The following is a 14,355-nucleotide window of genomic DNA, read 5'->3' as shown; positions in this document are numbered from 1 at the left end:
GATGAACTCTCAGAAATAGGATTATGGGTTAGAGGGCATGGACACTCTTATAGCTCTTGTTATGCTTTGCCAGATTGCCCTCCGAAAAGATTGAAGCAGTTTACTCACTCAGTTATTTTGAAGGGGGCTGAATCAATGCTCATGGCTACAGTGTTTTTACTGCCTTTCAGAGCAGGTGATGATGTTTCTTGGATGATGGACTCTTAGGAAGTGATTTTCTTTTTCTCTATCACAGATGACTCCAGGTGAGATTAAATTCTCTGTTCATGTGGAGTCTGTCCTGAACCGTGTACCTCAGCCAGAGTACCGCCAGCTGCTGGTTGAAGCCATCCTTGTCCTCACCATGCTGGCAGATATTGAAATTCATAGCATCGGAAGCATCATTGCTGTGGAAAAAATAGTGCATATTGCCAATGATTTGTTCCTTCAAGAACAGGTAGGCAAACCTGTTGTTTTCTCAATAGAGAAATGTTTTTACTCTAACCTGATGACATTCAGAGGTCTTTGAGGAGCCACGGTCACTTTTTTGTGCCCTCTTCCTCATACTTCTTTTCTGGGCCCCCTTTGTAGCGGCTCTGAGCTCTGTTTGCAAAAGAAGTAGGCTGCAGGAAGACCTCTGTCTTTCACCATGTGTTTTTGGTTTGTGTTAGAGGGTAAATTTGCCTGGAACTCAGGAGGCTTTATGCTTTTCCCTGAAAGGCGCTGAAGCATACCATTAGCATCATATTTCAAATTTCTGATCACAATGCTTTTTGTAGCTTTAAGGACTTAATAAGAAACTATTGGATGGCATATCCTTTCTGAACTATTAAGGAAAAGAGATTTGGTTTTAGTTTTACTTTGCTTTTGCTACTCACCTATAGGAAAATAAGAAAGTGAAACTTTTATTCCTACATTTTTCTTATTTTCTTAATAAATCTTCTTCCAGGAAATTATCCACATTCAAAAATACAAACTATTGAAAGTGTCCCAGATGTTGCCTGTATTAACAGTAGGAGCACATAAGTGAAGGACAGGCACTGTTGGCAGTAAGAAAATTTTCAAAACATATAATAGGTGTTTTCATTCTGTTAGCCACTGGGAGGAGATGCAAAAGAAAAGTATCCAGGGCTTTCTAGGACGATTCTAATTTTAAAAATTATGGATTGCTGTCAGTCCATGTATCTAAAAATGTGTTCCCTTTTAGGCATAGACCTCTAGCCTCAGAAAACTTAGTCTATTTGAATTAAGTCGCCTTAGAAAGAAATCATGATCAAATGCAGGATAAAAGAATACAAGCTGAAATTAGTAGTACTAGGAGTCAGATCAAAGCTCTACTAGGGTGATTTGTGTTAACATTTGTCTATTAATAGGTATGACTCAATAGCTTAATGATTATATTTAACTTATAGAAATTGATCATAATGGGGAAAATTCTAAACAATTAATAATTTTTAAATAATTTACATGATTTGGGGACCTAGTGAAAAATGCCTGTATACAAACTCATATTCACCCTTTTGTCCATAAACCTATTTCTTCCTGGATAAACAGTCTAGGGCCCAACTAATTGGTGTTGGGGAGGAGGTTCTGAATTATACTAATCAGGACTTTACTTAGTAGCATTAGTAATTTTTCCTTTCCCCTGTGTTCTTCTACCCTTAAAAACCAAACAGAAAACCCTCGGCGCAGATGATACCATGTTGGCAAAGGATCCCGCATCTGGCATCTGTACTCTTCTGTATGACAGTGCACCCAGTGGCAGGTTTGGCACCATGACCTACCTCTCCAAAGCAGCCGCCACCTACGTGCAGGAGTTCCTGCCCCACAGCATCTGTGCCATGCAATGAAGGTTTTGGTTCCTGGCTTCTGGGAGCCTTTTGACAGCTGGTCCCTGCCTCGGTTGATTGTGCATGGAACTAAAATGTTATTGCCTAATCACTCCGACCCTGCCCCTTTCTGTCCCATCCTTCCCAAGAAGAGAGAACTTTTTCGATAAACTAACTATTTTAGAAGAAGTGAACACTTACCTGGAGGCTCACCTTGCAGAACCAGTGACAATCTTATGAGTATAATGAACACTCAACCAGGCCTGTCATGATTGGCTTTATTTCTTTCATCATTCATAAAAGTTTGCATGTGTTTTTATTCTCTAGATCTGTTACCAACATAGTTTTCTAACTCCTGTTTGGGGAGCAAGTGTTAATAATAACTTATTTCTAAAGTTCGGTTTTTCTTGTTTGTGATTTTATTGTGTATATGAGTGGTGGGTACTTTGGGACATTATTTCAAATGAGTAAACTCTAAATTGTTAAATATTTATGCTGCTATAAATTAGAATTACCTATTCTACGTGCCTTTTCTTAGGAAAAGAGAGTACTGGATCATGGTTTTCTTCCTTACTTACAGGTTGCTTCACACTGAGTGATAATTTAAAATTGTTTCTGTGTAGAATCATTGTCTCTACTGTTGCCCTCTCTGTGTCTGCACACATAATGCCTCTCTCACTTTGGTGAAATGTCAAAAAAATGCAAGTACAGCGTGCGTATTTAAGAATTTCTGAACTAACACTTGAAATCACATTTTATAAAGATTGTTGGTACTCAGAGTTGTGTTTGCAGCAGAAAATGCAGAATAACCCAGAGAAATGGAGCCCGGAGCCCAATTCCAGAGAGGAAGGGAAAGAAGAGACGATGCCTGGACAATGTCTTATACATAGGGAACAGAGAGGGAATCAGAGGTGGCTTAGTTCCCTGAAGACAGCCTTATGCGCCTAATCCCTGCCTTTGAAAACTGGGCCAATACACAACACAGACAATAATTTGAAGCCTCTGTATTCAGCAAAGATAAATACGGCAGTCCAGTCTATAGCTGCTCTACTTAGCATTCTTTTCATGTGCTCTTGGTCTCTGTCTCACTCACCTACTTTCTACCACATCCAACTCAACTCCCTGACACCCCACCCCCCATCTATTCTTAAACTCTTTCATATATATTTTCACTTCTGAATTCTAGTGTACATATCCCTGTATATCATGGTATCTGTGGGCATATGTCTGTTTCTTATAAAGACACATATTTGTGTGTGTGTGTGTGTGTGTATAAGCATACATGGGAATTTTTCTGAATGTAAGCAGTTTTGATGTGTCTGTACATCAATCTGTATCTACATTTGATGGACTGAGTAAGAATGTTGCATGTGAGAGAGGGGGTGTGACTGTGGACTCAGATTGACACACACAGGTTGGTGGAAGAATAGCTTCAGTCCTCTTCCTTCGTCCCATATGTAGGTGGCCTTGCTTGACAAAGGTTTCTCCTAACTCTCCCTCTTCTGAATTGTGCAGAGACTCTGCTAACTTCTCTGTTTGCACTTAGATAACTTCCTACTTCAACCCCCTCCTTTATCTTTGATTTCTAAGGTTTCTCCCCAATAACGGGAATGGTGAGGGTGAGGATGAGAGACTCTCTAAACAATTCTTGCAGAACCAGTGACAATCTTATGAATATAATGAATAAGTAAGCATATAGTAGGGTGATAGAATACAGATAGTAGAAACAAAGAGAGGACAGCAAACCTTTTCAGCACTTCTCTCAGAGCAAATGGAAACACACAGTAAGTAGCTTTCTGACTACATTATTTTCTGGTCACTTTTAAAGAAAGTTTACAACCTGTTCTGAAACTGTTTGTCTTTTCACTGGTTGTAAGTGTACCCCAGTCTCAGGGAGTATATCTGTAGTGCCACAGGTGAAAGATCCACTCCTTCCCACACTCATTCGCCTGAAGTGACTCGAAGGGCTGCATTTCTCTGAGTTTACAAAATTGTGTCATTATGGTCCCCATACAGTGGTATTTAACTTTTAAAGCAACTTTTAAGAAAACTCTACTTGTATTTTGTTCATTTTAAGTGTGTGGTACTAAAAAGACATGTTAGACTTTTTTTAAAAAAGCGCTTATGTTTTGAAAATAGAATAAATAATAAGAATTTCCAATTAAATCATGTCTGATGCCAATGTGCAAAACTTTACATGTGTTTTTGTGATTGGAGTTTATTTCATGGCTTTATTCTACATACTCTGCTTAATTATACAGTACAGTCAAAGCTCATTCATTGGGTTGAAGTAGAATAATATTAATATATCAATACATATATAGTATATTATGTTATACATTTTATAATATGTTAGATAATATATGTAAAGAAATGCAGCTTAATCATTCAAATACATACCCACTCAAACAAGGCTTACTAAATTCAAGTGGGCTTATTGACATCTGTAGGGAACATTTTCTTTTCTTTTCTTTTCTTTTTTTTTTTTTTTAAGACGGAGTCTTGCTCTATCGCCCAGGCTGGAGTGCAGTGGGGTGATCTCGGCTCACTGCAACCACTGCCTCCCGGATTCAAGCGATTCTCCTGTCTCAGCCTCCTGAGTAGCTGGGATTACAGGCATGCGCCACCACGCCCAGCTAATTTTTTTTGTATTTCTAGTAGAGACGGGGTTTCACCATGTTGGCCAGGCTGGTCTCGAACTCCTGACCTCAAGTGATCCGCCTGCCTCAGCCTCCCAAAGTGCTGGGATTACACCCATGAGCCACCGCTCCTGGCCTGTAGGGAACATTTTCTGATGAATGAATAAAACAGATTTTTACTTAGCATTTCAATTGTGTACAAATGGTGCTTCTTCCTTAATGAAGGGTATTTTAAAACAACTTGTTTTTCTAAATATTAAAAATATTTGGCAGAATCTCGTTTATACTATTCATTAGCCTTTTCTGTAACAGGATTTATCCAGCGAGGATGAACATTGTCTCTACAGTTCCATCCTGGTTAATGAAATTTTACTACATTCTGGGAATCTTACACAACTGGTGGGGCAAAAGTTGTTCTTCACCACAGCTGGCAAAACCTCTGCCATTCCTTTTTCTGCTTACCGAGTACCTAGTATCTGCACTAATGCAGTGGAGATTATTTTCCACATGTAGTCTTCATTTCCTTTTTATTTATTTATTTATTTAAAATACAGCCATCAATTTTTATTCTTATATTTGGTAGACATTCATTTCCTTTTCAACTTGAGTAACCTCAGGTGTTGGTTTGTCCAGGACAGCCCCCATTTATGCCTGTTTTACTGGCATAATTATCAATAGCACTGTGTCACTCTTAAAAAATGTCTCAGTTTGAAAGATATGGTTACCCTATATTTAGCAGATGTGTGATTTCTTTTAAGGCTAAGCCAAAAAACCAAGAACTTATTCTCAAACCACTAGTAGTACTTGTGCAGTAGTGGTATGGGGGTAAGGATGACAGTAGGGGAAAACTCCCTTCCCCACCAAATATAGAAATATTTGGCATAATGGCTCTTAAATAACCAATATTTGAGCACATACCAAATGCCATTGTTATATAGGCACTTAGCGTGAGCAATTTTATCTTCACAATTGCCATGTAAGATAGATACTGCCATCTCCGTCTTACAAGTAAGCGAACTGAGGCACTGAGGGTTTAAGTACATTGCCCCAAATGAATCATCTAATAAGTGATAGAGCTGGAATTTGAACCCATGCAGTCTGACTCTAGAGTTCACATTCTCAACAACTACACTCTCCAAGGAAAATGACATTAAGGGGGTGGTGTGAAAACAAGGGTCAGCTGAAGACAGTTGAAGTGTCACTGGACAGATAGTGAAATGAGCAGAGAAGACTCTGCTCATTCACTGAAGGATGGTGCCCTTGTGATGTGTTTGCCTCCCCTTCTGGGGAAAGGCAGGGGAAAGCACCAAAAAAATATGGCACAGCCCAACCTGAACTTACCGGTTCAAATGTTACTTTTAGCAATAACGATTGAGGAAAGTGAGTCAAGTAACTTGCCCCGGGTCACCACCCTAGCAAGCTTTGAAGCCAAGATTCAACCTACTTCTTCTGACCTCAAGTCCTCCAACTGCAAATAAAGTGCATTGAGAAGGGTTTTCTTCCCAGTTTAAGAACCATATGGGTGTTACGAATGTGGAAAATTGAGGTGAGGGACCTGTGGCACAATTTGTGCTCTTTCTTAACCATGAGCAAGCGTCTAGCCGCCCTTTGAGATTAGCTGGAGGAATAGGTTGCCAATTCCAGAGCATTGTGCAACAATTTATCTTTCTCCATAGCTGAATCATCTTGCCACATTGCATGGGGTACTTGGATAGTGTTTCCACTTTAGAACCATTCAGCTATTTGTTACTAGATCAGAAAGGACACATGAAACAATACCTTTTCATGTCATCCAAGAAGAGTCCAGAATTTAGGGTATCAGTTGGCCAGTCTATCTCCTGCCTTCTTTCCGCTGCCTATCCCTGAAGGCCCAGAACAAGTCTCATTTCTCCTTATGTTGCCAGTCATCATGATCTCACCTTTCAGTCAACTCCTGTAGCTTCTCCTGTCTATAAACGTGCAGTTTTCTCTTATCTTAAAAAAATTTCTGGGCTCCGACATCCCCTCAAGCTGTTAGACTAACTCCTTCCTTTCACAATCACATTTTTTTAAAGAGGAAGCTACACTTAACTGTGTTGGCTTCACTTCTTAAACCCCCACAATCTGGCTTCCTCCCCTACCTCCTGTTTTGTTTTGTTCCATAGGGCACCAGTGAATTTCTAATGACAAAAAGGGGTCTTTGACCATTCCTTGTCTTCTTTCTGACGTCTTTTTCTCCTCTAAACCCTTACACACAGGCATTTCCAAAAATGACACTCTTCTTCCTAGCTCAGAGGTCTTCACCAGGGTGTGGGGCAGGTTTTGTGACATGATCTGATTTACTTTTTTTTGGAGGCTCACTCTGGTGGCTGCAAAGATAATGGGTTGTAAGGCAGCAAGAATGGAAGCAAAGCCCAGGTAGATACTGCAGAAAGTCTAAGTGAAAGATAATAGTATCCAGACTAGAGTGGTGGCAGTACAGAGTGAGAGAAGTGAATGTATTTAAGGCATGTCTTGGACGTAGAACCGATGGAAATTGCTGATGGACTGGATCTGCAGGTGAAGGAAAGGAAGAAACACAAATAACTCCCAGCTTTCTGACTTAGGCAACTGGATAGATGTTGGTGTCTTTACTGAGCTACGAAAGATAGAAAAGGAGTGGAAAGAACTTGGGTGGGGAAATTGGGAGCTTGGTTTTGAAAATGTTGTTGGATATGACTATTAGGCATCCCAGTGGAGAAAGCCACATCCCTTGCCTAGCTCAGCCACTCTTATGACTTCAGCTTTCTCCTCTTTATATGGAAAAGTGTGTGTGTGAGTGTGTGTGTGTGTATCACTGCAGTTGTTTAACCCATTAATTTCTGAAACACTTTTCAACACTTTTAAAATCAGAATCTGTGTCCATTCTGCCCTACTGTATGAGTTCTTCCTCCCAATTGCCCTCTTATATTGCTACCTCTAATCTTTTCTTTACCCAGAGTTTACATTTAAGAGTTTTCAGCAACGCTTTTCCATCTTACTCCCTCTCACCAATATCCAAGTAATAAAAAAGTCCTGTTGAACCTACCCTGTACATTATTTCTCCTTTGTTCCCATTGTCCCCACCCCAGTTTAAAATCATAATCACTTCTTATTTGGACCATTGTGGCACTCTAACTGCCCCTAGCCTTTTAATGACTAATCTTTCCTACACGCTGCTATAGAAATCTTTTTTCCTTACTATTTCTGTCTAAATATGTTTTCCCATTTCCCACAGAATGTAGTCTATTCTTTTTAGCCTGGTATTCAATGTTCTTCATGATCTGGCCCTTTTAGCTAAACTCGACTAGAAATTTTCCCTTTTGTGTTATTGTTTATGTTGTTCATTCCAGTCAGCTCTCTCCTGGCTCCCATCTTCACTGAGCAAAATCTTGCCCACCTCCTAAGACCCTCTCAAATGCCATCAAAGATGAATTCTAGTTACCATTTATTAAATGCCAGTTATTTAGTACTTAATGCTTATTTATTAAGTAGGCTAAGCACCCTACATTCATTGTCTGACTCTGCATTGCCTTTGGTTTCTTGTGTATTTGCCCCATCTTCTGTATAAGAATGCAAATTCTGGCTGGGCGCGGTGGCTCACGCTTGTAATCCCAGCACTTCGGGAGGCCGAGGCGGGCGGATCGCGATGTCAGGAGATAGAGACCACGGTGAAACCCCGTCTCTACTAAAAATAAAAAAATTAGCCGGGCGTGGTGGCGGGCGCCTGTAGTCCCAGCTACTTGGAGAGGCTGAGGCAGAAGAATGGCGTGAACCCGGGAGGCGGAGCTTGCAGCAAGCGGAGATCGCGCCACTGCGCTCCAGCCTGGGCGACAGACCAAGACTCCTCTGTCTCAAAAAAAAAAAAAAAATGCAAATTCCTTGAGAGCAGAGATCACATTATAATTTATCTTTGAATCCTCAGCTGTACTGTACACTTAATATCAGATAAATGTTTGATGAATGAATGACTGTAGAGCTTTTAACTAGTTGCCATGGGAAGACATAAATAAAAGAAACATAAGATCTTACATTCTAGTTACAGAGCACATCACCAAAACACCCCCAAGATTTTCAGAATAAGTATTGAAGGGATACAAAATGGAGGGTGAACAAAGTTATATCATAACACAAAGTCATCCTGGACGAATCAAGTTTATATAATAAAGGAAATGTTCAAAGGCTTCAGTGTCAGGCTGACCTAATTTTGAATTCCTACTTATCTGCTTGTTGAGTATGTGATTTTGAGTGGTTGTTTCTCTAAACTGCATCTGTAAAATGGGTGTATTGCAACCTCCTTTATAGGACTGTTGCAAGGATGAAATGAGATAATATATCCAATGTGCATGTCACAATCTTCAATAAATGTTTAAAGTCTAAAAGGTAAGCCAGACTTTAAATATAGTAAGGATGTTGGGTTGTCCCAGTGGTGTTAGTAAGTCAGTTTAGGTTGCCATGAGAATTGAGAGCCTGAGCACTGGCCAGCTTGTATCAGATCATAGGGGCCTCCAGGAACCTCCAAATGCTGATGGTAATTCTAAAACCGCCTCAGATAGTCTTAAACTGGACCCTCACACCAAATCTAAAATATTTCCCTAATCTATGTTGAGCTGCAGAAACAAGAGGAGGTAGGAGGAGAAGAGCTGCAGTTGCAACCTTCCTACCACATGAATGTTCAAGGAGTTATATTTGACATCATTGCTTGATTGGAATCTACCAAGCAATTTCCACTGCACCAGCCAGTCTCTTGCGAAAGTACTATCAGATTTGCCAGAGTAAATTATTGAGATTGTTAACTCTCATGTGCACATGGATAGTTAATGATGAAAAGAAATGAACTATAAAATTGCATCACAGAATTTACTGTGTAAACTTTTCAAACAATTTGTGCCATTAAATAGCGCCCCCACCAAAAAACAAAACAAAAAAAAGCCTAACCTTAGGATAGGCAGCTGATGTAGCTGGATGGTGGAGGCTCTAGGTGGCCACATTCTATCTGTGTTTATATGGTTAAATGGATGAAATGGATGTGTTTGCAGATTGAAACAATTCATAGAGAGTTGAGGCTACTTTTTTTTTTTTTTTTTTTTGGTCTTAGCGCCGAAACTAAAAATCGCGGTTATTTTAGTGTTTAGCCCCGGCTCTTCCGTTGCTCAAACCTCCGGAAACTACATCTCCCAGCATGCTGTGAAACTGGTCTGACTTCATCTCAAATGGCCCCGTAGGGCAACAAGGATGGTTAGTTTTGACCCTACTTATTTGTGCCATAAAAAAAAATCGATCCTAATTGACAGCTATTTGGACTTTTACATCTGCCAAACCCTTTTTCTTGAACTGTGGTCACTAAATGAGGGGAGTCTGGTCTGGGAAGTCCCATCCATTCCTTCAATAGGATGGGGAGCGGGGATAGTGTCTCCGGCGATCTCAAGAATAGGAGGGAATGTTGACCAGGGAGCACCGCTGCGGCCGATCAGAGGAGCAGGAACTGGAACCCTGGCCGAGTCCGAAAAAAGCCAGATCTGGAAGGTGGCTGCGGAACGGTTTTAAGTGGAAGATGGAGGAGCCGGAGGAACCGGCGGACAGTGGGCAGTCGCTGGTCCCGGTTTATATCTATAGTCCCGAGTATGTCAGTATGTGTGACTCTCTGGCGAAGATCCCCAAACGGGTAAGGGAAGTCGGGATGAAAGACCATGGGCTTTTGGGGTGGGGGTGGGGGTGGGGGTGGGGGTGGGGGTGGGGGTGGGGGCGGTGGACGAAAGAGCGTTAGGAAGCGGAGAGGACACTGGGCTGGGGGAAATCTTCAGAAATTACGAGTAGCTGTATCAGATACCTAAAGCTGTATCAGAAGGAAGTGTTCTCATATCGTTTCTGAGAGCGCAGCATGTCTCTTCGGGACGTCCAACGGACAGGTAGGAGTGGAGGAGGGGGTACGAAGGAGGGGAGAGGACGCAGTTTCCACTCATAGGGGACCGCTGAAGTCGGGGGAAAACAAGCTGCAGGGGGAAGGTGTTCCATCACCTGCCTAAGGCCCGGTAGCTTTCACCTTAGTGATTTTGATACTTTGTATCTGTATTGTCTAAAGTGTATTGTAACTGTTAACAGAAGGGAAGCCAGTTGAAACAAAGTTAATCCGTTCCTTTGTTCAGGATGATGAGATTGACGGGGATTTTGCTGAATTAAACTTTTAAGAGACTATTTCTTTTTTTTTTTTTTTTTTTTTTTTTACGCTGATGTTTTTAGGCCAGTATGGTACATTCTTTGATTGAAGCATATGCACTGCATAAGCAAATGAGGTAAGTTGTCTTTCTTGAACATAGCCCTGACGCTAGGTGTTCATAGCCTTAATATCCTGCTTCACAGTGGGGCAAGGAAGAGAATGGTCTTTTGAAAAAATTATTTTAGCTTTCTGTGAAAGTATTCACAGTGTTTGTAATCTGCCTGTAATCCCAAGGAAGCTCTTGAAGAATTAAGAAAACTTGGGGGGCCGGGAGCATGGCTCACGCCTGTAATCCCAGCACTTTGGGAGGCCTAGGTGGGTGGATCGCCTGAGGTCAGTAGTATGAGACCAGCCTGCCCAACATGGCAAAACCCCGTCTCTACTAAAAATACAAAAAAAATTAGCCGGGAGTGGTAGCGGGCGCCGGTAATCCCAGCTACTCGGGAGGCTGAGGCAGGAGAATCGTTTGAACCCCGGAGGTGGAGCTTGCAGTGAGCCGAGATTGCTCCACTGCACTCCAGCCTGGGTGACAGAGCGAGACTCCGTCTCAAAAAACAAACAAACAAAAAAAGACCAAAGAAAACTGCTAAGACTGCGCCAGAACTCAAGAGAGAGCTAACTGTTTCTTCCAAAAACATGAACTTGCTGTTTATTGCCATTTCTGTGTTTGATGCCGTTATAAGAGCAAATATAACCCTGCCACATATAGGATTACTTATGACAATTTCTGGCCAAATAGGTGAGTGCCCATACCAGCTAGTGTGCTATGCTTCATTTATCTCCCAGAAGGTAGTGTAATAATAATAGGCTTTCAGATTTTATCCTTATTATTAACAAAATCATTTTGTACCTTTTAAAGGGAATTTTTAAGCTTTTTTTTTTTTTTTTTTTTTTTTTTTTTTGACGGAGTCTTGCTCTGTCGCACAGGCTGGAGTGCAGTGGCGCGATCTCGGCTCACTGCAACCTCCGCCTCCCAGGTTCAAGCAATTCTGCTGCCTCAGCCTCCCAAGTAGCTGGGACTACAGGCACGTGTCACCACACCCATTTTAAGCCATTTTTTAACCCATATGGTTTGGTTAACATAGTAACTATATGCCTTCCATTAAAGTTATTTAACATTTCAAAAAATTGTTTTATGACAAACAAGATATCAAAGCAAAGCAAAACTGTCCAGTTTGCTTACTGTTAAATAGGGAGGTTTTCAGTAAGTGTTTTTTAACATTTACCAAAATAAATGGAAGGGTACTAGAAGAGGGAGCTTTTAGGACTGGGAAATATGGTCCAAGATATTACAAAATTTTTATTTTCATGGGTAGATTTTTCACCTCTGGTGGTATAGATTTGTCTTCTTTACGAAGAAGCAAGAATTCCTGGGTCTTGGCTATGTATTTCGTTTTTGAGGCCAAACCACAGGATTTCTTCCAGCTACCTTGGTGATAGTAGTAGCCTATATAGTCGTATTAATTCATCATAAACTCATGGCTGTGTTCCCATTCAGCAGACATTTAAAACCACTGCTGCCTCCCTGTGGCCCAGGTCAGGGCTCCTTCAACTTGAATGTGTATATGAATCACCTTGAAATGTGTCATCTTGTTTAAAAATCATCATGTTAAAATACAAATTCTGACTCAGGTCTGAGGCAAGTCTGAAGTTCTGCATTTCTAACAAGCACCCAGGGAATGCTGATGCTCCTGGTCTATGGACGACCCTTTAAGTGGCAAGGGCTAGAGAACAGTAGGGGCAGCTGTGGGGTCAAGAAGAGGAAATGGGGACTACGCAGCTAGAGGTTAGATGTGGTAAGGCCTCTTATTGGATTAGCTCCCTTTATTCCCTCACTCGCTTCTATTTGTCATTTTTTGTGAGGAGTAGGTTGAGAGGTTCTGAGTGAAGCCCAGTTCCAACCATTTTGCCCCTTCTCGCCTCGCTCTCAGAGGCAGATAGGAGGATCCAAGTCTAGAAACATTACATTTTGGGTTGCCCATTTTTTAATCTGTTAATAGAATGATAGTTATCAACCAAGCATTTTTGTATGTGTTATCCTTTTATCTTCACATAAGTCCCATAAAGTTCCCCATTTTACAAATAAGAAAACTGAACTACAGAACAGTCAACTTGCCTGAGGTTATAGAGCTAGTAAGTACAGAGTTAGGACAGGAACCCAATTCTCTAACTCCAAGTCTGACTCCAAATTCAAAATGCATGATAACATAGCTGCCTATTAAAATAAAGATATAGCTGAAAGGATTAGATAGCCAATTATTAACTGGTTCAAATGAAAATATCCCTGCCTACTAGTTTGTCCTGAAAGTTGTAACTCACAGGGTAAAGTCTGTCTGATACCTGATTATTTGTTTAACTTGAATATAATTACTTTTGTTTACTTACCTATAAACTCAAGGGAAAATCTATCTTCTTGCCCCTTATTAATAGAGTCACTACTGTAGATGTGAGGCAGTGAAGACCGCACAGTGCAGTGGAAGAACAGAATGTGTTTATTACTCCAGACTATTGGAACCAGAAGTTGAGACGTATTTTCTTCTCAGACTGTTGGCTTCTGTTTCTAGCTTCTGGCATACACTGGGTCTGACTCACTGACCTCTCTTTGTTCTCTCTGTTATTATTAGGATAGTTAAGCCTAAAGTGGCCTCCATGGAGGAGATGGCCACCTTCCACACTGATGCTTATCTGCAGCATCTCCAGAAGGTCAGCCAAGAGGGCGATGATGATCATCCGGACTCCATAGAATATGGGCTAGGTAAAGTCATTACCAGGCAGTGATGGGAGATGGACAGCCTAATTTTTTTTATAACTCGTATGATTTTTTAAATATTTTTTCATTAAGAAATCGTGTTAACTGTAAATCTTAATCTTTTGGTTTAGCCACATATAACTCACTAAACGAGCAAACCATACGAGTTGAGCAAAACCACATGATGGGTTAGATGAAAGAAAACCTTTCCGTTGCTTATGCCCTACTGGCAGTGCTCAGATCTGGTCTGGCTATATATATGCTGATTTAGCTGTCCTGTGACCTTACATTTTAACTGGAGTACAGATTTATGTTCTGGCTAAGTTTTTCTACCTCACCCCTCATTAAACAGCTGCATTTTTTTTAAAACTGTAAGTGACCTGCAGGATAGTCTAGAAAAACAGCATGGTTTAGCAGAGGAACATTGAACTGGGGGGTCAACAGAGCTGGGTCCCAAGCCTGGCTCTGTGTGACCACTGACAAGACACATCACCTCTCAGGCTTGGTTTCTCTATCTGTAGCCTGTGACTAGTTCATCAGGAAGGTTTATCCTTTCTAGCTCTAACCTTTTAAAAAATTATATCCCCAACATTGGAGTTGTTTCTGTCTCAGTTGGAGCTGATATTAGCACAGTGGCTTTTTAGTAGGTTAGGTTGTTGTCACACCTTAATCTATTCCTCCTCTTTTTCCAGTTCATCTTTTAACCAGCTCTTCTGATTTTTGCCCTAAGGTTATGACTGCCCAGCCACTGAAGGGATATTTGACTATGCAGCAGCTGTAGGAGGGGCTACGATCACAGCTGCCCAATGCCTGATTGACGGAATGTGCAAAGTAGCAATTAACTGGTCTGGAGGGTGGCATCATGCAAAGAAGTAAGAAAATGACCTTTCTGTTTTCTGACTCTTTCCTTGAGTCAGTTTCTTAGTTATGTAAACTCTTATGCTT

The 14,355-nt window shown here is 41.0% G+C and overlaps 2 protein-coding genes across 5 annotated transcripts in view; both read left to right on the top strand.

The window, feature by feature from the left end:
- The window catches only part of PHKA1 (phosphorylase kinase regulatory subunit alpha 1), a 129,029-nt gene extending 125,025 nt beyond the window's left edge, over positions 1-4,004 (top strand). Inside the window, exons 30-31 of the mRNA XM_002831804.5 lie at positions 236-436; positions 1,656-4,004. Of these exons, the coding sequence (XP_002831850.3) occupies positions 236-436; positions 1,656-1,829 (375 nt within the window). The 3' untranslated portion in view covers positions 1,830-4,004. The remainder of the gene's footprint in view (positions 1-235; positions 437-1,655) is intronic.
- Positions 4,005-9,639: 5,635 nt separating this feature from the next.
- HDAC8 (histone deacetylase 8) overlaps positions 9,640-14,355 on the top strand; it is a 245,599-nt gene continuing 240,883 nt past the window's right edge. For 2 of the 4 annotated variants that reach the window (XM_009234984.3, XM_009234985.4), the window contains exons 1-4: positions 9,656-10,109; positions 10,685-10,737; positions 13,286-13,416; positions 14,141-14,282. In XM_009234984.3, the coding sequence (XP_009233259.1) occupies positions 9,885-10,109; positions 10,685-10,737; positions 13,286-13,416; positions 14,141-14,282 (551 nt within the window). In that variant the 5' untranslated portion in view covers positions 9,656-9,884. Of the gene's footprint in view, positions 10,110-10,684; positions 10,738-13,285; positions 13,417-14,140; positions 14,283-14,355 lie in introns of all 4 variants that reach the window. The other 2 variants (XM_002831802.3, XM_054544714.2) reach the window with 2 other exon arrangements.

This window comes from Pongo abelii, chromosome X (genome assembly GCF_028885655.2).
Source record: "Pongo abelii isolate AG06213 chromosome X, NHGRI_mPonAbe1-v2.0_pri, whole genome shotgun sequence".
Lineage (NCBI taxonomy): Eukaryota > Metazoa > Chordata > Mammalia > Primates > Hominidae > Pongo > Pongo abelii.
Note: the sequence above shows the minus strand (reverse complement) of the source record. Positions and strands in the feature narration are given on the sequence as shown.